The sequence below is a fragment of the Sturnira hondurensis genome, unplaced genomic scaffold (assembly GCF_014824575.4).
Source record: "Sturnira hondurensis isolate 20B ecotype Veracruz unplaced genomic scaffold, ASM1482457v3 Scaffold0010428, whole genome shotgun sequence".
Lineage (NCBI taxonomy): Eukaryota > Metazoa > Chordata > Mammalia > Chiroptera > Phyllostomidae > Sturnira > Sturnira hondurensis.
This window is the reverse complement of record NW_028083059.1, coordinates 3,422,984-3,446,453: the sequence shown is the minus strand read 5'-3', so window position 1 is coordinate 3,446,453 and position 23,470 is coordinate 3,422,984. Positions and strand designations below refer to the sequence as shown.

At 38.7% G+C, this 23,470-nt stretch overlaps 1 protein-coding gene across 1 annotated transcript in view; it reads right to left on the bottom strand.

Moving 5' to 3' along the window:
* Positions 1-23,470, bottom strand: part of MTUS2 (microtubule associated scaffold protein 2) — a 642,868-nt gene that overhangs the window by 376,295 nt on the left and 243,103 nt on the right. Inside the window, exon 4 of the mRNA XM_037058899.1 lies at positions 18,743-18,983. Within this exon, the coding sequence (XP_036914794.1) occupies positions 18,743-18,983 (241 nt within the window). The remainder of the gene's footprint in view (positions 1-18,742; positions 18,984-23,470) is intronic.

Sequence of the window (23,470 nt, the reverse complement as noted above, 5' to 3'; positions counted from 1 at the left end):
GTTCAAAATACTGGTTATCAGATGCTCACAGAACTGGTTGATTTTAGTCACAAATTAGATGAACAAATGAAGGCTTCATTGAGTGAAATAAAGCAAAATGCACAAGGAAACAATAGTGATGGAAAGGAAACTGGGACTCAAATCAATGGAGTGGACCAGAAGGAAGAAAAAAATGACCAAACAGAAACTAATGAAGAAACAAGAATTCAAAACAATGAGGAGAGGCTTAGGAACTTCCAGGACGTTGCAACATCCGAATTATAGGGGTACCAGAAGGGGAACAGGAATAGCCACGAGTGGAAAACTTATTTGAACAAATAATAAAGAAGAACTTCCCCAATATGGCAAAGAAAATAGACTTCTAGGAAGTCCAGGAAGCTCAGAGTCCCAAAGAAAGTGGACCTAAAGAGGAACACACCAAGGCACATCATAATTACATTAGCTAAGATTTTAAAATGAAGGAGAGAATTCTAGAAGCAGCAAGAGATAAGGGGACAGTCACCTACAAAGAAGTTCCCATCCGACTATCTGCTGATTTCTCAAGAGAACTTACAGGCAAGAAGGGGCTGGAAAGAAGTATTCCAAGTCATGAAAGGTAAGGACCTACATCTAAGATTGCTCTATGCAGCAAAGCTTTCATTTAGAATGGAAGGGCAGATAAAGTGCTTCTCAGATAAGATCAAATTCAAGGAGTTAATCATTATTAAGCCCTTATTATATGAAATGTTAAAGGGACTTCTCTAAGAAAAAGAAGATAAAAAATATGAACAGTGAAAGGATAGCAAACTCACAGTTATTAACAACCACACCTAAAACAAAAGCAAACTAAGAGGACAGCTATATCAGGAGTGGAGCCACAGAAATGGAGATCACATGGAGGGTTAGCACCAGGGGAGTGGGAAGAGGAGGGGTGGAGGAGAATAAGTAGCATAGATGGTGGGAAGAAAATAGACAGGGGGAGGGCAAGAGTAGTCTGGGAAATGTAGAAGCTAAAGAACTATGACACATGGACATGAATAGTCAGGGGGGGTGTGCAGGGTGGAGGGGAATGAAGAGGGGGAAATGGGACAACTGTAATGGCATAATCAATAAAATATATTTGAAAAAATTACCAAAGAGGAAAGTTCCCATGGTATGTTGAACTCTAAAATAAAATTTATTTTAATAAGCAGAATTCAAAACAAAACTGGATGTAAGTTGAGAAAAATTGTCCAAACTTCTCTTATCTGATTAAAATTCTTGGTTGTTTATACACTGGAATATTTTTATCTAGTCTTTAAAAAGTTTCTCTTCTAACACTTTAACTACTCCTCTCAAAAAATATTACATTTCTTTCAGATAGCATTGGCTGACAGAAAAATGCCATGCCTTCAGCAACTGGGTGCATTTATCTCCATGAGTACAAATTGCATTCTAACATGTAGAAATTAGCACTTTTTATGCGATGTTTTAGGTGATGAGAGATGTTTTCCTGAAGAAATAACGTAAAAATATATAGATCTGCTAAAAATGCAGTACAAAAAGGTACTGCCTTTTTACTTCTCAAAACTGAGGGATCTAACAGCAAATTGTTTCTATACATGATCTTATGTTTCACTAATACAGATTTTATGTTCACCCAAAGCAAGGTAATAGTCCTACTCTGCTCTGAGCATTTAATCAGCCCCTGAGTATAATACTCAGGCCTAATGATAGTAAAACTTCACAGTTTTAGGCATGACTGTGGAGTCAGAAAATACTGTATACAAAAACACAGAAATTATATAAGAGGTAAGGAAGTGCTTAGGTTCATTTATTCTTCAGCAGACATAGTCACATCAAGATCTGTAAGACTTTAAGAGTCTTAGTGACAGCATTAATTTATGACACAGAAACCCTGGGAGAGTCTAATTGGTGGGGTAGCATGCATTTACTGCATATCCAGTTCTTGTAGGCTGCTCCAAAGCCATAATGCATTTAATGGTATTCATAAAGCTAACATAGGTGTGAAATCATCAGGAATACTCCCCAAGGTCTAAGTTACAGTCTTACTCACCTGTTAGAGAACTAATAGTTTTCCTACCTTAGAATTGAAAAAAAAACCTCAACACGCACAATTTACACATCAAATCAGGTCTTAGAATTCAGAATAAGGGAAACCACTGGAGGCTGAAAATGCATAAACACTGAAGTACAGAGTAGAGCATTAAGGGTTGTTCCTGTCTCCAGTTCCATGTGCTGGTGCGATGGTGTGAAGAGCCCTGAGTGACTATGAAACATGAAGACAGGAAAACAATCAAAGTAAGAGTGACAGAGAATCCTGACCTCTGAGTATGTGATGCCAGTTAAACACAAATTGCAACCCTATACAAGCAAATTTTTACAGTATTCTTAGAAAATAACAACCCCCCCAAAAACAGGCACTACATAAATAGTCTAGAACTAGAAGAATAAACACAAGAGGAAAGAAAGTTTTTATTAGATACAACAAACACCATCTGATGTTAATAATCTTTGATGGATATGTAAAAGAAATGTCACCCATGAAGATTTAATTGATATGAAAACTGCCATAAACCACTAGAAAAGAAAACAAAATATAGGCAACCGATGTTTTCAGAAATTGTACAACAACCAGCACAGGAATGTGATCCCTCAGAGAAGGAAAATGAATGAGGTGAGCCCTCTAGCCACCCAGTCTCACTGCCTGCAGGCACTTCCCAGGTCATAGAAATAAAACTGATTTCAAAAAGCGGAATTCATAACAAAATTGAATGCAAGCTGAAAAAATGATATGTTGGGTTTCTAAAAGCTGACTCTGAATATTAAAATATAAGTATATTGAAAGTGAAATAGTGAGAAAAGATTTACCAGGTAAATATAATCAAAAGAAAAGTAGAGTGTCCATATTAATATCAAACAAAATGGACTTTGGAACAAAGAACATTATCAGGGGTAAAGATGTATACTTCATAATGCAAAGGGGTGAATTCAATGAATCAAAATCCTAAATGAGTTATACACCTCATAAGAGTTTTTAAATATGAAGCAAAAAATGGTATAACTGAAAAAATATTTTAAATCAATTGTACTTATTGATTTCAGCATTTCTTTCTAACTGATAGAACAAATTTAAAAATATAGTAAATATATAGAGGACTTCAGTGACACTATGAACCAATTAGAGCCAATAAACATTTACAGAGCGATACACCAAATATATGCAAATTTTTGGTCAGTTATTTTGGTCAAATTAGCCTCAAAAAGCTTATAAGGACTCAAGACTAATGAAAGATGTTTCTTGACCACAAAGGAATTAAAATAAAGTCCACACAAGGGTATCCTGAAAACCCCCCAAATTTGGGGTTATTAGCAACACAAACTAAATAACCTATAAAACAAAAAAGCCACAAGAGAAATTAGAAAATCTTCTTAACTGAATGATAAAAATAAATAATGCAAATCACTATGATATAGCTACAAATTAAATTTTAAAAAATTAGCACTATCATAAAATGACATAAAATATGTAGGGAATTTTTGACTTTAATAAAATATACATGGCATAAAATTTACCCTTTGAGAGATTTTAAGTGTACAATTCATAGTGTTAAGTATATTCACATTGTCCAACCAAGCTCCAGAACTTTTTCATCTTGCAAAACTAAAGCTCTATACTCACTAAACAACTCCCCCTATCCCCCTCCTCTTCGCCCCTGGCAACCTCCATTTTACTTCTTGTTTCTATGAATTTGACTGCTCTACATACCTCATATAAGTGGAACCATAGTATTTTTGTCATTGGTTTATTTTACTTAGCATAATGGTTTCAAGTTTCATCCATGTTGCAGCATGTGCCAAAACTTCCTCCATTGTGTGTGTGTGTGTGTGTTCCATGTTTGTTTATCCATTCATACATCAGTGGACACTTGGGCTGCTTCTACTCCTTGGTTATTGTGAATAATGCTGCTATGAATACATACAAATTTTAATGTAAAAATCTCTACATTAAACTAGAAAATCCAGCTAAAAATGAAAGAAGATCCAAATAAATTGAGAGATAGGCTATGTATATATATTGGAAATATTTTTTAAACAAGGAAATATATAATTTTATTTTTGTAATATTTTTTATTATTGTTCAAGTACAGTTGTCTCCATTTTCCCCACACCACTATCTTTTTTTTTAATTTAATTCTCGTTCAAGTACAGGTTTCTGTCTTATATTCCCAACCCTGCCCGCCCCCCGCCCCATGCTCCCCGCCTCCCTCCCCTTTCCACCCCCCACCCTTAGTTATTGTCCATGTGTCCTTTATACTTGTTCATGTGAGTCCATCCCCTTTTCCCCTATAATCATAGGGGAATAATCTATAATCTCCCCTCTCCCCTCTGGACCCTGTCAGCCTGTTCCATATTTGAATGTCATTGGTCGTATTTTGCTTGCTTGTTTGGTTTGTTTTGATTCCTGTTAACGGTGAGATCATATGATATTTGTCTTTCACTGCCTGGCTTATTTCGCTCAGCATAATGCTTTCCAGTTCCATCCATGATGTTGCAAAGGGTAGTAGTTCCTTCTTCCTTTCTGTGGCATAGAATTCCATTGTGTAAATGCACCATAGTTTTTTGATCCAGTCATTGACCAATGGGCATCTAGGTTGCTTCCAACTCTTGGCTATTGTGAATTGTGCTGCTATGAACATTGGGGTGCATAGGCTCTTTTGGATTGGTGTTTCAGGATTCTTAGGATATACTCCTAAGAGTGGGATTGCTGGGTCAAAAGGCACGCTCATTTTTAGTTTTCTTAGAAAATTCCATACTGTTTTCCATAGTGGTTGTACCAGTCTGCAATCCCACCAACAGTGAACTAGGGTTCCCTTTTCCCCACAACCTCTCCAGCACTTGTTGTTTGTTTCTTTGTTTATGATAGCCATTCTGACTGTCCCCACACCACTATCTTAACATTGTTAAAATCTCAGTTCTTTCCAAATTTATCTGTAGGTCCAACATAATCTCAAAACTACAGCAATGAAATATGTGTGTGTACATACACACACATATATGAAATTGACAAGCTGATTCTAAAATACGTGTGGAAATTCAGACAACCTAGAATAATCAAACAATTTTGAGAAGAATAAGCTGTGAGATTTATACCTGATCTGAAGACTTAATACAAATCTACTGTATTACAGAGAAAGTGGTATTGACATGAGGAGAGACAGGTAGACCAATGGAACAGAATGTAGAATCCAGAAACAGATTCACATTTGTATGGTCAGTTCATTTTCAATGAAAATAGAGTAGTACTTTCAAGAGTGGGAATTGGAACAATAGGACTTAATATGCAGAAAATGAACCTTAATTTAGACCTCATACCACATACAAAAGTAACTCAAAATGGATTACATGCAGGTCTAAACGTAAGAACTTCTATAAAATATAGAAATATGTAACTTCCATAAAATATAGAAAGAAATCTTTGACACCTCAGGAAACATTTCTTTTTAAAATTTTATTTTAATTGTTGTTCAAGTACAGTTTTCTGTATTCTTAAATAAGAAACAAAAATTATAAACCATAAAAGAAAATCTCATAAACTGAAATTTTTCAAAATTAAAAGCCTACATTAAAAAAAAAACACTGTTAAGAAAGTAAAAAATAAGACAAACACCTGAAGAAAATAATTTCAAAAGACATACCTAAAAGAAAACTTGTACTCAGAATATATAAAGATCATTTATAACCAAATAAGAAACCAGATTTTTTCAAAGTTTTTTATTATTATTCTATTACAGGTGTCCCGATTTTTTCCCCTTTGCCTTCCTCTGCCCAGCCTGCCCCCCCCCCACTCCTACAGTCAATCCCCACACAGTTGTCCATGTTCTTATGGATCACTCATGGGTCACTCATACGTGTTCTTTCACTAGTCCTTTCCCTTTCTTTTGCCCCCTTATCCCTCTCCCCTCTCCCCTCAGGTCACTGTCAGTCTGTTCCTTGTTTCCATGCCTCGGGTTCTATTTTTCCAATAAGTTTATTTTTGTTTATTAGGTTCCTCTCACAAGTGAGATCATACGGTATTTGTCTTTTACCGCCTGGCTCATTTCATTCAGCATAATATTTTTTTTAAATGGTCAAAGGATTTGAAAAGGTGCTTCACCAAAAAAGACACATGGTTGGAAGTAAATACATAAAGAATGTCCAACATTGTTAGTCATCAGTGAAATGCAAATTAAAACTAGTTATAGTTTCATATAACTGCATCCCACTTTTAATATCCTGGATGATTGATATTTAAAAGACTAAAAATACCCGGTATTGGTGAGAATATGAAACAACAGGAAGTTTCATAGACTGGAAGACAGCAAAAACAATTTGGAAAATAGTTTGGCAGTTTCATTTAAAATTTAATCTAAATTAACCTCAACACCCAGAAATTCCACTTCTAGGTGTCTGCCTAAAACAAATGAAACTATATGTCCACAAGAAGACCTGTGGACATATGAATGTGCATAGTAAATTCCCTTATTATAGAAGAAAACTGAAAGCTACCCAAATATCCATCAATAGGTGAATGGATAATCAAATTGTAGTACATCCATCATATAATACACAGCAATGAGGGAAATATGGTACACCATCACCATGGTGGATCTCAAAAACATTATGCTGAGTAACAGAGCCAGATACAAAAGGAGCACATACTATGTGATTCCATTTATATGAAAATCTAGGAAATATAACCTGCAATGACAGAAAGCAGATCAATGTTTGCTTGCGGTAAAAATTGCCTGGGCAAGGGAACAAGGAAAATTTGGGGGATAATGGAAAGGTTCTATGTCATCACTGTGTTTATGAAGGTAGATACAGTTGTATTAACCTTGATGTGCAAATGTCCCCAAACTGGATCCTGCTCATTTGCCCTGAGAAGGAGTGAATTGGGCCTCCATTTGCAGCTGAAGGCTGATGCTGTCACCCTGAGGAATAATGTGAATCCTTAACCATATGGACTCGCCATGGGCACTATTATGCAGAATTACCAGATTTGTGACCCTGTGAATGTTAATCACCCTGAGCCTTATCTGTAAAACATTTTCCTACCTGTGAAACAGAAAAAGAGGAGAAAATAAAACCTACCTAATACTTTTGTTTGCAGGTTAAAGAAGATATTTTTGTAATAATCTCTCTGCAGTTACAGTTATCATCTCTAGCACCACTATTCTGTGGTTGTCAAAATGATTTTGTAAACAAACTCGGCCTTAAAACAAGTCATCACTCTCACTAAGAATGACAATCACTTTTCTTCCCACAGCCTTGCAAAGAACATCTTTTGTATGGGGGACAACAGCTCCCTGAACTACTATTTACTTTATGAAATTCTGTGGCAGGAAGCCATTCCATCCTTATCCATGCCTTCCCTTTTCAGCTGTTTTGATTTCCTAAAAGCTGAGCAATATTGTTCCATACCTGGAACAATAACCCCAGATAATATTCTACATATTGATAGCAATAAGGTAAAACTACCAATTACTACCTGAAAAGCCAATCAGTTTTTGAGATCCATAACATATTTGAGGGGAGCTAACAGTGATGTGTCTATTTGGGTCATATTTGTTACATATGCAGTTGTCAGGAAAATTCTGCATATTGGTGCACTCATTCCAAATTATCACAAGTATTTTCTAGAAACCCTTAACATAACAAAATCACTCTTATTGCCCAGATCATGAAATAACTGCAAATCTCCTCTAGCTTCCCTGCTGTTTGCCTTTGACATCCTGTAAGCTTGAGCTGGTGACACTTGAATGTCAGCTTCCTTTTGTCTATCTGGCTAATCAGGCTTCTGTTCCCATCACTCGATTGAAATTACCAATGACTTCCCTGCTGTCACATTCACTGATCCTGTCTGTCCTCAACCTACCTAGCTCCTCAGAATCATTCAAAATAACTGACCACTCCTTGCTTCTCTGAGGTCCTTTCTTCTCTCTCTCTGCTTTTTTTAGACTCCAGATTCCCTGCCCCTACTCTCTACACTAGCTGCTGCTTCCCATTTTCTCTGCTAGAGCATGAATACTGGAACACAGGCACCCAACCTGGGAGGCCTTCTGCTCCTTACATGAACTCCCTGGACTTGTTTTTCTTTTTTAATTGAGGTATAATTGATATAACACATTAGTTTTATGTATACAATGTAATGGTTCAATGTTTGTGCATATTGCAAAATGACTGCCACACTAAGTTTAATATCTATCATCACACATATTTACAAAGTGTTTTTTTCTTGGGATAAAAACTTTCAAGATCCACTCTCCTAGCTACTTTCAAATATGCACTTGACTCCCTTAGCTTTAGTAGCATCTGATGAACCCCCAATTTCAATCTCCAGCTCTGACCTCTCCTAGAGTCCCTGGCTCATATATCTAATTGACTCTGTGATGGCGCCACCAGAACTTCCAAAACAGAATTCTCTGTACTTCCTCCCAGGCCTATTCTCCTACCCACCACCATGGCTAGTCAAGCTATCTTGATTAGCCTGTTGATGAGACTGTTGGGAGGCAGTGAGCATTGAGAAGAGTCTAATGGTGGTGACTGGGTGGGCATCAGGGGAGATGGGGAGCATTACTGGAAGGTATTGGAGAATTGGGGGGAAAGTCAGGGGGCTCTAAAAAAGCTGTAGGATATGAGAGTCTAGGAGAGAAGAGGGAGTGAGATTTTTAGAGTAGTTAGACTACTCTATTTTTAGACTGGATCACTTGCTTTATAAGAAGCAGGTATAGACTGGAATCCTTAATATGCTCTCAGTAGCTGAAATGAGCTTTTGAAAATGACTGTGCTGAAACTAGTCCCTTTGGAGCCCAGGGCTGCTTAAGGGAGAGACCCGGTCTCTGCACATGATCCTAGACCAGAACAGGTAGAAATAGTACCATAAAATTTTATGATAATATGAAAAATAAAAAGTATAACTGTAATAATGATAATGAAGGGAGATAAACACAGAAGAAAATAAATTTGTTTCCTAGGGACCCAGCTCCTACAGCCAGGGCCTAGTGTATGTTGGTTAGGAGAAGAAGGAGCGTGGGAGGTTCGGATTTTGATTCTCACTCATATTCTCATAAGGTGAGTTCTCCCTGTCTAGCTATTTGCAGGAGGTCATAGGAGAAAAGGGCCAGAGCTAGGTTCAAAGCAAGCAGGCATTCTCTGCTCCACAGTGAGGTGCCTCAAGGCCTGAGGTTATGTGTTGAACATAGGCTCTTGCTTTAACCTGTTTATCTCCAGACAAATAAAATTGGCAGCTATAGGGCTGCTTGTATCTTAAGAGTCTGTTGACACTCAATCTTACAGAACGATTACTATAAAGATGTCTGTTTGCCATTCAGCCCTGCCTCCATCTACTGTTTGGTGAAAAACAGGGCCATGGATACTCCAGACTCCTGCCCTTGACTCTATTCCAAAGCTCCAAGCAAATTCCCCAGCGTGAGGCTCCTGTCCTTCAGGCTCCACTGACCTGTCCCCACCTGCGGCTAGAGGCATCCTCTTTAGGTGTCATTTAATGGACCTTTGTAAAATAATAAGCTGATGGTTTTTGAGGAGAAATAGAATATCTCTGAGGAAAACCCCAAGAAAAAATGAAAGGTTCTCTGCAGAAAGAAAATAAGTGAATGAGTGAGGAATATTGCCAGAGCAGGTCCTGGAAGCTTGGGGGCCTCTAGCATCACAACCCTGTGATTCCACAGGATGACTGGACACTCTTTCTGAAAGAGGCCTGATTCCTGGGATAAGTTGAGGGAATAAGCCAAGTCAAAAGGCACTGGCATGGTGCCAGCGTCCAGGAGCCACTCAGAACTAAGTCATTGTCACCTTCGAGAGTTTCCCAATGTCTGGAGTGAGAACTTTTCATTGTCCACCCCAGAGTCTATGCCAGGCAATCCTGCCCAGCACCATCAAGAACATCTTGTGTCCTGAATGAGTGACACCCATCATCGTCACAAGGCTTTCCTGGGTCCCCATTAACTACCCATGTAAACATACACCTTTCTCTAAATGAAGACACCCAGAAGCCCAAGAAAAAGGGATGGGGTCCTGAAGGTTAGGGCTGGGGGAGTCCCTACTGTGTACTAGTGATAGTGGAATTTAACTTTGATGAAGTGTCAGCCTCATCACAAATGTGAGAGCATGAATAAGCCAACTTCAGAAGAAGCTGCCACCTCCCTGGGTGTATGCAAGGGGTATAGTCTAAAAGACCTTGCTTTATTTGAAGCTTGACTTTTGCAAGATGAATCTCAACTAAGTTTATTTTTAGTAATTTTAAGATTTTCCAAATTTTGTATATAAATAAAACTATTAACATTTGTTATATCGTGCTATTTTAAAGGTGCATAATTCAGTTTTACATCAAATTTGTAACTTACTGCTGAAGGTGAGAGTGAAATGGTGCTGGATAGCAATGGCCACCCAGTGGAGGGACATTATCACTTTGAATACAGCCAATCTGCTGATGACCAACACTTTCCTATCTCCACCTGGATCCTGTGCTCTCAACTCTAGTCACCTAGGTCCAGGGCTTTATTCCACAGGACGAGTGGACACTTTCAACATTAACTTGCCCTAAATTAGCTCCTACCTTTCCTTGTACACCAACTTCTCCCCTGTCTGGATGGCAGCTCCATTCTCCTAGTTGCTCAGGCCCAAAGCACTACTCACTGTCCACTGTTCTTTTTCTTTCCCAGCCCATGTCCAGTGGGTCAGGACCCCCTGTGTCCTTGACCTTCTCACTATCTCTCATCACTGCCAGAGTCACTGAAACATCTCTTCTCCCTGCTTCAGTCTTCATCTCCTTAAAGTGTGCTGTCCCCATGGACTCAGAGAGATCCTGTTTACACAAAAGTCAGATCACATCACCTGGTTCCAAACTCTGTACTCAGAGTCAAATCTTTACAATGGCTCTTAGGCCTTATGCAACTCCCCCAGTGCCAGTCGCCTCTCTGTTCACATGCCTTATCGTTCTCCTGAAACTCACTCTGCTCTAGCCTCCCTAGCCTTCCTAGGGCCTCAGGGCCTTTACACTGGCTCCTCCCTCTGCCTGGAACTCTCCACCAGAATATCCACATGGTTCCCTCCTTCACTCCTTTAGAGTCATTTTGTCAGGGAGGCCTTTTCCAACTACCCTATTTAAAATTATAATCCTCCTCCTTCATGTCCCCAAACCTTGTTTCCCCCTTCTCTAATGTTCCATTTTCTTCAATATTATTTATTTATCCCAATAGGCAATGTAATTTGTTAATTTACTTTTAAAAAGGTCACCCACCCCATTCTACAATCTAAGCTCCTTGGGAGCAAGAATTTTTGTCTGTTGTCACTGCTTTGTGTCCCTCCCATATAGAACACTGCTGACATGTCAAAGTCTCTCATCAAAATTGTTAAATGAGTGACTGAACACATAACTGACTTGTAGCAGCTCTGATGATGACAGGTTGGTCCATCACGATATACATTTATTGTGGGGTTCATGAAAAAATTGTCTTTTGTTATAGAAGTGCTTGTCAAAAAAAAAACCCTAATCATTAAGACCATCAATAATTACCGTGGTAAATGACAATTCACACAGTACTATAATGGCAAACAGATGAACAAATTTCTCTTCCACTAATAATAAAAGAAATGCTAATGACAGTAGTAGTAATAAAACTAATATTTAACACTGGCAAGAGTACAGCAAGAAGAAGCACGTTGAAGAATCACTAGTATGAAAATAAGTGTTACAAGTTTTCTAAAATAATTAGTCAGCCTGATGAAGAAAACAGAGGGATCCAAGATGGTGGAGGAGTTAAGTGGAAGTTACAGTAACCCCCTTCCAGGACCAAACAGGAATTACACTAAATTGTAGAAATATCATCCTTGAAAACCAATTGAACACTACCTGGAGAGAAGCCTTGTAATCACAGACAGACAAAAGAAACCACTTCACCACAACATGATAGGTATGGAGTGCAGAGGAGAGGCAAGAGAGCTGCTGGGCTCTCATGGGTGGCAGCTGAAGTTCCAGAGGGATATTTCAGCAGCCAGGGGTTACTCACTGAGAAATGTGAGGTCTAAACGACAAGCTGGGCTCCCAGCCTACAGCTCCAAGGCCAGAAAGGAACTCAGATAACATCCAGCTATGAAAAACATGCGGGTTTCTGTCTGCCAGGGAAAGATGGCTGGAGATGCCGAGAGCCTCTTAAAGGGCCAATGCACAAAATTTCATTTGAAGTGCTTACCCTGGACTCTGGCAGAGGGAGGGCAGAGTGGACTAGAGATACTTGAAGAGAGCCTGAGGTTGGTGGCTCTGGGGAGAGAACTGAGGAGGCAGCCATCAGGATCCCTGTGTTGAGTCATTCCTCGTATTGCAGGACCCATCCTTCTCAGGCAGAGTACTCCTTCCAAGTGGCATCAGCCTGAGGGGACACAATAGCCCCACCTGCAGGAATTATTCTGCTGCACCCTGTAGAATTTAGGCCGGGCAGCAGATCACAGCTTGATTAGTTTAACAGCTAAGGTGTAAAATACAAAGCAACAGCCAAAATGAGAAGAAAAAAAGATAGACCTCAAATGATAGAACGAGAGAATTCTTCAAAGAAGAAATAGATGGAATAGAGGCAAGCAACTTATCAGATAGAGTAATGATTATAAGGATACTCAACAGCAAGAAAAAAAGAGAGAGGCCATAAAAAAGAACCATTCAGAAATTAAAAATGCAGTATCTGAAATAAAAAATACACTGGGAGTGGTAAACAGTGGGTTAGATGAAGCAGAAGATCAAATCAGTGATTTGGAAGCCACGGTAGGAAAAAACACCCAGGCAGAGGAGCAAAAAGAAAAAAAATGAACAGGACTTAAGAAACATTTTAGAAAACATGAAGCATAACAACATCTGCATCATGGGCATAGCAGAAGGGGAAGAGAGCAAGCAAGTGATCTAGAACCTATCTGAAGAAATAATGATTGAAAACTTCACTAATCTGCTGAAGGAAAAAGGCAGACACATAAGACCAAGAAGCTCAGATAGTCCCAAACAAAGAGGCCTACATGAAGAGACATCTAATTAAAACGACAAAGCTTAAAGACAAGGAGAGAATCCTAAAAGCCACAAGAAACAAAAACAGGTATATACATACCAGGGAGTACCAATTACACTGGCATCTGATTAATCAACAGAAACATTTCAAGGCCAGAAGCGAGTGGCATGAAATATTCAAGGTGATGAATAGCAAGGGCTTACAGCCAAGACTACTTTACTCAGCAAGGCTAGCACCCAGAATCAAAGGAGAAATAAGGAGCTTCCCAGACAAGAAAAAGCTAAAGGAGTTTGCTAACACCAAACCAATACTGCAACAAATGTTAAAGGGGGAAGAAGAAGGAGGAGGAGGAAGAGGAGGAGGAGGAGGATGGAGGAGGAAGGGGAGGAAGGGAAAGAAAACAAACAGAACAAAACAGTCTAACAGTAAAATGGCACTAAATACATATGTATCAATAGTTGCCTTAAATGTAAATGGCTTAAATGCTTTGACCGAAAGGCACAGGGTAGCTGAATGCATAAGAAAACTGTACTTAAACAAAAATTATATAAAAATTAAAAAAAGAAAACAAGACCTATATATATGCTGCCTCCAAGAGACCCATCTCAGATTGGAAGATACACAGAGGCTAAAAGTAAAGAGATGAAAAGAGATATTTCATGCAAATGGAAAGGGGAAAAAAGTTGGGGCTGCAGTACTTATATCCCACAAAATAGACTTTAAATCCAAGGCTACAGTAAGAGACAAGGAAGGGCTCTGCACAATGATAAAGGGACCAATCCAACAAGAAGATATAACCCTAGTAATCTTTTACACACCCAACGTAGTAGAACCTAAATATGTGAAGTAAATCTTGATGGACATAAAGGGAGAGATTGACAGAAATACAGTCATAGTTATGAATTTTAACACCTCTATTGACTTCAATGGATATATCTTTCAGACAGAAAATCAACAAGAAGACAGTGGCTGTAAACAACACACTGGATCAAATTTATGTAATTGATACCTTAAGAGATTTTCACCTCAAAGCAGCAAAAGATACATACTTTTTGAGTGCACATGGCAAGTTGTCTAACATAGACTACAATCTAAGCAGGACACAAAACAAGCCTCATTAAATTTCACAGAATTGAAACCATATTCAAGCATCTTCTCTGACCATAATGCTATAAAATGAGAAATCAATCATATGATGAACACTGAAAAACACACAATGACATGGAAACTAAATTACATGTTATCAAACAATGAATGGGTCAACAATGAGATCAAGGAAGAAATCAAAAGATATGTTGAAACAAATGAAAATGAGAACACAATAATCCAAAATATGCATGATGCTGGGAAAGCAATCCTAAGAGGGAAATTCAGAGCAATACAGGCCTATCTAAAAAATAAGTAAGTAAATAAATAAATACAAGAAAAAGTGCAAAGATTTTGCTTGCTTGTTTGTTTTGTTGATTAGGCTCCACTTATAGGTGAGATCACATGGTATCTTTCACCACCTGGCTTACTTACTTCACTTAGCATGATGCTCTCCAGATCCATCCAAACTGTTGCAAAGGGTAGGAGCTCCTTCTTTCTCTCTGCTGCATAGTATTTCGTCGTGTAAATATAACCAGAGACATTGAAATTAAGAACAAACTGACAGTAACCACAAGGGAGGTGGGAGGGGATGATGAGAGAAAAAGGGAAGGGATTTTAGGAACATCTATAAAGGACACATGGATAAAACCAAAGTGGGGTAGGATCAAGGGTGGGAAATAGGGATGGATGGGGTGCAGGGGAGTGTTGGGGTGGAAATGGAGACAGCTATACTTGAACAACAATAAAAATGTTAAAAAAAAAACAAAGAATAAGTGCTGGCAAGGATGAGGAGAAAGGGAAAGAACACTTTCATACTGTTGGTAGGAATATAGACTTGTAAAACCACTGTGGAAAGCAGTATGGTATTACCTCAATAAATTAAAAATCAACCAGTTTTTTGAGCCTGCAATCCCACTTTTGGGAATATATCCAAAAGAACACAAAATAATAATGTAAAAGAATGTAAGCACCCCTGTATTCATTGAAGCATTATTTATAACCACCAAGATATGGAAGCTGCCCAAGTGCCCATAAGTAAATGGATAAAACAACTATGGGATATTTAACCAATGGAATACCACTCAGCCAAAAAAAAAAAAGGAGAAAATTTTACCTTTTGTGACAGTATGGGTAGACCTGGAGAACATTAGGCTCAGTGAAATTAGCCAGTCACAGAAAAACAAATAATATATGATTTTATTCATATATGGAATCTAATAAACAAACTGAACTAACAAGGATAATGGGGACAGACTCACAGATGAAGAACAGGATGACAGCTAAAGGGGTGGGGAGGGGGAGGGGGTGGAGAGATTGAGCAAAAAGGAAAAAGAACTCATAGACATGAACAACAGTGTGGACCTCCCTCAGGGGAGGTGGGTATAAGGGGACTAAATGGTAATGACAAAAATGCAATAAAGATTTTTAAATAAGAAAAAATTAGCCTGTAAAAATTTGGATATGCTTTATACAATAATTACATTTGAAATTATCTATCCTAAGAAAACAATATGAAAAAAAGGCAAATAAGCATACATGAAGATTCAAATTTCAATATTATTAACAATAGTACAGAGGGCCCTGACTGGTGTGGGCACTGTCCTGCAAAGTGACAAGTAGCCAGTTTGATTCCCCATCAGAGCACATGCGTGGGTTGTGGGTTCAGTCCCCAGTTGGAACACGCTTGAGAGGCAACTGATTGATCTTTCTCTCTCACGTCAATGTTTCTCTCCCTCTCTTCCTACCTTCTCCTTTCCCTAAAAATAATAAATCTTTGAAAAGTAGTACAGAGGAAGTGGAACCCAACCACCAATAGTTGGACATTGGTTACATCAATTCTGCTATTATTCTCACAATCACCCCTCTTTCCCACTTCAGAGACACTGCCCCTGAAGCACCTGTCCCATCCACATAACTCTTCAGGTTACAATTCCTCAAGCACCATGCCCCTTGCTTTGGTAACATTTATCACAATTTATAATCGTGTACTTATTTTTGTCCTTTTTAAGTAGATTTTATTATGACTCAAACCTTCACTTCTTCACTTTTATTCACCCATGCAGCTATAAGCCATTCAGCCTCTCTGAGTCTATGTTTCTTTCATAACATTTAGATAATAGAATACTTACTTGGCAGTGTGGTTGAGAGGTTTAAAGGCATAGTATATTTTAATTACCAAACACCTTGCATGGAATGTAAGTGGGTGCTGAATAAGTGGTGCTTATTTTTGTGATTATTTTGTGCTCCTCTAAAACTGTATTGTCTAAAGTCAACAATGACCTAATTATGAAATTCTATGGGTCCTTCTCTTCCTTTACTTCAGCTTCTATTACATCTGATACTATTCAACATCTTGAAATTCTTGTTTTCTCCTTTTCTAGTGTTCTTCCTACTCCCTTGATTATTTCTTTCCAGACTTTTTTGCTTGCTCTCTTCCTTTGCCCACTCCTTAAATATTGGTGTTTCCCACTTTCCATAGGTTTTTTAATTTTTCCATTAAATCACTGTTTTTATTTTTCAGTTACAGTTGACATACATTATTACATTAGTTCCAGGTATACACAGCAGTGATATTTCTGTGCTTATTTTAATTTTCAATTTCATCTATGAGACCAGCAGTCCTTAACTTTTTTGGCACCAGGAACCAGGGTTGAGGGGATGGTTTCAGGATGCTTCAAGTGCATTACATTCAAGCTCACCTCCTGCTGTGCGGCCCAATTCCTAACAGGCCTGGACCAGTATTGGTCCATGCCCAAAGGTGGGGGACTCCTGCATTAGACTATAAGCTCCATGAAGGCAGGAGTCTCTGTTTTGTTCACTGCTGCAGTCCTCAATTTACAACTCCTGGCACAAAATAAATACCAAAATTTGTTGAATAAATGAACAAATAATATTATGTTGCCATTAAATATTTATAAAACATTACTGACATAAAAATGCCTACAATATGATATTCATAAAAAATAAAATTCACATTAGTGTTATTTCAGCTACTGAAAAATGCATTAAAAAACACATTGTAAGGAAAAATCTATAATATTAACTCTGGCTGGGTCCTAAAATATAAGTACTATTACCTCTTCTTACTGCTTTTCTATATTCAAAATTTTAATAGGTAAGTACTATTTCTACAAATAAATGCTCCAAACTTAGAGGAAACACACAGCAAAACAAATGAAGAGGTGCAGAAAACATCAGGAGGTGAGGCTGGCCAGCCACTGCATAGCACAGTGCTAGGGCTAGGAGAGGTGGCAAGGTCATTTTGTGTCTAGGATTTGTGAACAGATGAAAAAAAAGAGTAATTTGGTCAGTGCTCCATCACTGTAGCCAGTGAAAATTGGCTACTCAGAAAATTGGCTACTCCTACATCACTGTAGGAGTAGCTCTCTGATAACTGCAGCCTGCAGGACACATCCAGCCCACTGTCTCTGTACATGCAGCAACATTGCCACACAGCTGCACCATCCACTCACATCTTGCCTGTGGCTCCTTCCACACTAAATGGTTACAACATAGGCCATCATGGCCCAGAAAGCCTGAAATAGTGACTATCTGGACCTTTAAGATAAATGTCTCTGAATCCTGATTTTGAGTATCTACTAGACAAAGGGGAGAACACAAGAAGTAAGGAGATGGTTACATGTGCCATTGCTTTGTTACTAGAGGTAATTAACTAGATATTAATAAAGAGAGCAAAGGGAATTAGACATTGAGCTTAACAAACTGGGACGCATAAGCCTGTTTGCTTCACCAGGAAGCTACAGCATCACACTCCATGGGATTCCATCATTTCTCCACCAAGGGGATTAATACCCCTCCCTTCCCCCATCCAATACCATATTATTGGGGGGGATACGGGGGAGGTGCTGGATCATAGAGGCCTGTCAGTCTAACTAGGGAGGTGAAACTACTATAAAGCCCACAAAAACTCAGAAAATTGGCTATTTTGAAAATGCACCTGATTCATTCCAAACCCAACCTAATACAATCCCAGGGGAAGAAAGAGCGCTCTCTCTTTCTCTCTCTCTCTCTTTCTCTCTTGCTTGTGACCAGCACTTACCCCATGCACCAATGAATCCAAGCTATGTGGCCTTAGCAGCTGCATGGCCAGTGGCCTCATGGACTCTATACGGGAGGTCCAGGAAGAAGCCTGAATACCTCAGCATAGCAATGAACTGCAGCCAGGAATGCAGGCTAAGCTAGCCAATGATGAGAAAGACTGGACTGAACTAGCCTTGGCATGGCACAGGATCTCTGGATATTGACCCCATTTCTGGCCCTGATTTTCCACAGCAGGATCAACAGAGATGGGGCATGGAAGGGGCATCCTTTTGACTTTGCTTCCCAAATAAATTTTACCACCATACCATACCCTCCCTTGTGAGCCCCTGAAAATGGTTTTCCTCATACCATTTCAAGAACCCCACTTCCACCAGCAAGTTTTAAAAGTGACATGAATAGTGACCATTGCAGATAGATGAGTCTTGGTAAATGTCACATGGAATAAAAGAAAAAGGTTCTGAAGGGGTGAGAAGCATTCATATTTCAGACAGTTACCACATTTTATATGGTTAAGAGTTAAACGTGCAGCAGGAAAAAGCAGCCATTGTTGGACAGATTACCTGCAGGATCAGAACTGTAGAGACCGGCAGCTGTTGCTATGGGTCCTGGCGTGTGGATGGCACTTGCTGAGGACCTCTGACTTGTGATCAGGATCCTGCTCTTTGCAGATGGTAAACGCGACATTGCACCCAATCCCAACTGGGGCTTGAGGAGCATGGCCGAGCGGTAGAAAGTGGGAGGAACTTCGTAATGCGCATAGGGAGGAGGACAAAATTCTTCTTTTCCAGGGCATTCAGTAACCTATGATAAATGAGCAGAAGCTCAGTCAGTGAAACTCACATCCCAGGATGAGGGCCCATCAAGGACCCCTCTGGCCACTCAGAGTTGCTCCATCCCTGATCACTTACCTTCTTGGGGCCCTTGTGTCTTCATTTCTGAGTTGACTGCACCCAGGTGACCCCCAGGTGCTCTCCAGTTCTACTACTACACAAATCTAAATTTCACCAGGAGTAAAATAGACTCACTCAGTAAAATTGTTTAATTTATTGCTATAAAATCACTGGGATTTGTGTAAATAGCCAACCTATAAATAAATAATGTCAATGAAGCAAGGAAAGAATTTGCAACTGTTCATAGAATTACGAAAGTTTCACTATTCCTAAGGAGAAAGGGCACATTTTTATGTAACATAGTTATATAATAAGTAAATGAGAGAGGCCGGGAAGTCAGTGACGGAGTAGGATGGAGCAAATTCCAGCTCCCATACACATGGGAGAAAATCCTGGCAGATCTATTGAGGAATGGCACAATAAACCAACAGTTCCCCAGCATTTATGAAATTAGGAGACCAGAGATTGTGACAGACGCTGAAGGACCAGACAGCAGCAGGTCAGTGGGGTCTCAGGGACCTGAGTAAAGACAAGAGCAGTGGTGGGAGCCAGCGCCCGCAGCCAGGTGGCCCCGTTGCTGCATATTTGTATTATTTTTTTCATTACTCTCACTTCCTTATATTTTAATAGTATCTTTGTATTCCTCCTCTTTCTGTATAGGCTTCTTAGTCTTGGCTGGTTATACTGTATTATTTGAACAGGTTTCCCCTGTTCTTTCCTCCACAGTGTATTACTAATTTTCTATACTTCACGCCACTTGTTTTCCTTTAGCAAACTAACCAAAACCCTATAACCCCTATTCAGAGAAATCATATAGAGTCTGTCCTATGATTGTTGCTCTAATACTATTATAAATAATAGCTGTTCTATACAACTGTAAATACTTCACAACACATCTCCCGGATCTTAGCCCACTTTACAGGTTCCTGAATTCTATTACTGCAGTGATTAACTCAATTTGCTCACACACCACACCTATTTACTATTCTTTACTCTCACCTTACCTCAAAATCTGACCAACTGCAACCTCACTGCTTTCTAGATCCAAATCACAAGCCTTCCCTCCCCAACAAGACACTTATCTTCTGTCTATCATTTCTTAAAAGTGGCAAGTTGGGTTGAATATTATCGTTAGCACTATATATAGCCTAAAGATCTTCTATCTCTTCTCTTCTGGCTGTGACTGGAAATATCATAAAATATTCATCTTGTTTCATAAACCATTTTTGCCTCCCCATGCAACTGATTACATATACACACAAAAAAGGAGTAGCTGGAAGCAGAGAACATCAAGATACCTGCAGGAGACTGCACCACTGAATTTCACAGGTATTCCACCACAGAAGTTTACACCATTAACCCAGGGAGTCAGAACAGATCAATTTAAGAAGCCGAAGCTAACAAGAAGAGTCTCACAAACAATGTGAAGACAGAGAAACAATCCCCAAATGAAAGAAAAGGAGGAAGCCTCAGAAATAATGTTAGATGAAATAGAAGCAAGCCAACTATCAGATATTGAATTCAAAGCACTGGATATCAGGAAATTCAAAGAGCTCACAATAAGCTACCAGAAACTACAGGGGAGCTACAATGAACTCACTGAAAACTATATCAACATGAAAAAGGAAATAGAAACTATCAGCAAAGGTCAAGAGGAAGAGAGGAATACAATTTCTGAACTGAAGAAGACAGTAGAAGAAATGAAAAGCAGGATCAATGAAGCAGAAGATCGGATCAGTGAGTTGGAGGACACAGTAGAAAGAATCTCCCAGAAAGAGCAAGAAAAGGAAAAGAGGCTCAGAAATAATGAAGAGGGATTAAGAGAAATGCAAGACAATATGAAACTTAATAATATCTGAATAATAGGAATACAAGAAGGAGAAGAAAAAGAACAAGGGATGGAATACCTATTTGAAAGAGTAATGATGGAAAATTTCCCTAATTTGATGAGAGAAAAAGTCACACAAATCCAGGAATCACAGAGAGTCCCAATCAAGAGGAACCCAAAGAGGCCCACTTAAAGACACATCATCATTAAAATGGCAAAATTCCAAGACAAAGAGAGAATCTTAAAGGCAGCAAGGGAGAAAAAGGAAGTAACATACAAGGGACTCCCAATAAGGTTAGCTATTGACTTTCCAATGGAAACACTCCAAGCAAGAAGAGAATAGCAAGAAATATTCCAAGTAATGAGAACCAGAGGCCTACAACCAAGGCTACTTTACCCACCAAGGCTCTCCATCAAAATAGAAGACAAAATAAAGAGCTTCCAAGACAAAAGAAGTGCAAAAGAATATGCCTCCACCAAACCAGCTCTACAAGAAATACTAAAAGGACTGCTTTAAGCAAAGGAAAAAAAGAGAGAGAGGGAGAGGAACACAAGTACAAAAAGGGCAATGAATAAGTACCTATCAATAATAACCTTAAATGCAAATAGATTAAATGCTCCAATCAAAAGATATAGAATAGCTGAATGGACAAGGAAGCATGACCCACACATATGCTGCCTACAAGAGGCCCACCTCAGGACAAAAGACCATCACAGACTAAAAGTGAAAGGCTAGAAACAAATTTTCCAAGCAAACAGAAAAGGAAAAAAAGCCAGGGTAGCAATTCTCATATCACACAAAATAGACTTCAAAAAATGGTCCATAAATAGAGACCCAGAAGGTCACTTCATATTGCTCAAGGGAAGAATCCAGCACGAAGACATTAACATCATAAATATATATGCACCCAACATAAGAGCACCCAAATATATAAAGAAAATCCTAGAGGACCTCAAGAAAGATATTGACAGCACCACAATTACACAATTAATACAATACTGTCAAAAACAGAGAGATCTTCCAAACAAAATATCAACGAAGATACTGCAGCATTAGGGTGTTGTTACACCCTAGATGAAATGAACTTCACTGATATATATAGAGCCCTTCATCCCAAAGAAGATAAATACACATTCTTTTCAAATGCACATGGAACATTTTCAAAGATAGACCACATGAGAAGACACAAAACGAGCCTCAACAAATTCAACAAAATTGAAATCATACGAAGCATTTTCTCTGACCACAAGGGACTGAAATAGGAAACCAAGCCCAAAGGAAAAAACCCAAAACACCCATAATAATGGAGACTGAATGGTATGCTATTAAACAACGAATGGGTCAAGACTGAAATTAGGGAAGAAATAAAAAAGTTTCTGGAAACAAATGAAGATGACCTCACAACAACCCAAAACTTATGGGACACGGTGAAGGCATTCCTGAGAGGGAAGTTCATAGCAATACAGGCTTACCTAAAGAAGATAGAAACATTTCAAACAAACAAACTAACCCTACGCCTCCAAGAACTCCAGGAACAACAACAAAGACAGCCCAGAGCAAGTAGAAGGAAGGAAATAACCAAGATCAGAGGAGAATTAAATGGCATAAAGACTAAAAGCACAATTCTAAGGATCAATGAATCCAGGAGTTGGTTTTTTCAAAAGATAAACAAAATCAGCAAGCCTTTAAGTAGGCTCATCAAGAAAAGAAGAGAGAGGACACAAATAAACACAATCAGAAAAGAAAAAGGAGAGATTACAACTGTCACACAGAAATAGAAGGGATTGTAAGAAATTACTATAAAGAACTGTGTGCCAAGAAATTTGAAAACATAGGTGAAATGGACAAATTTCTAGAAAAATATAATCTTCCAAAACTCAATGAAAAAGAAGCAGAAAATCTGAACAAACCAATAACAGCAGATGAAATTGAAGCAGTGACCAAAGACACAAAATCCCTGGACCAGATGGTTTCACAGAAGAATTATACAAAGCATTTAAGGAAGAGCTAACCCCTATTCTTCACAGACCATTCTAAAAAATCCAAAATGATGAAAAACTCCCAAATTCTTTTTATGAAGCCAGTATTATCCTAACTCCAAAACCAGATAGATACACAACAAAGAAAGAAAATTTCAGGCCAATATTGCTGAGGAACATAGATGCTAAAACCCTCAACAAAATATTGGCAAATCGCATCCAACAATACATAAAAAATATCATACACTATGACCAAGTGGGATTCATCCCAGGGATGCAAGGATGGTTCAATATTCACAAATCAGTAAATGTAATACGTCACATAAACAAAAGCAAACACAAAAACCACATGATGACCATATCAATAGACATGGAAAAAGCTTTTGATAGGTACAACGCCCATTTTTGATAAAAACACTCAGCAAAGTGGGAATAGAGGGAGCATTCCCCAATATAATAAAGGCCATAAATGAGAAACCACAGCCAACATCATACTCAATGGGCAAAAACTAAAATCTCCTCCACTAAGGTCAGGAACAAGAGAAGGTTGTCCACTTTACCACTTCTATTCAATATAGTATTGGAAGTTT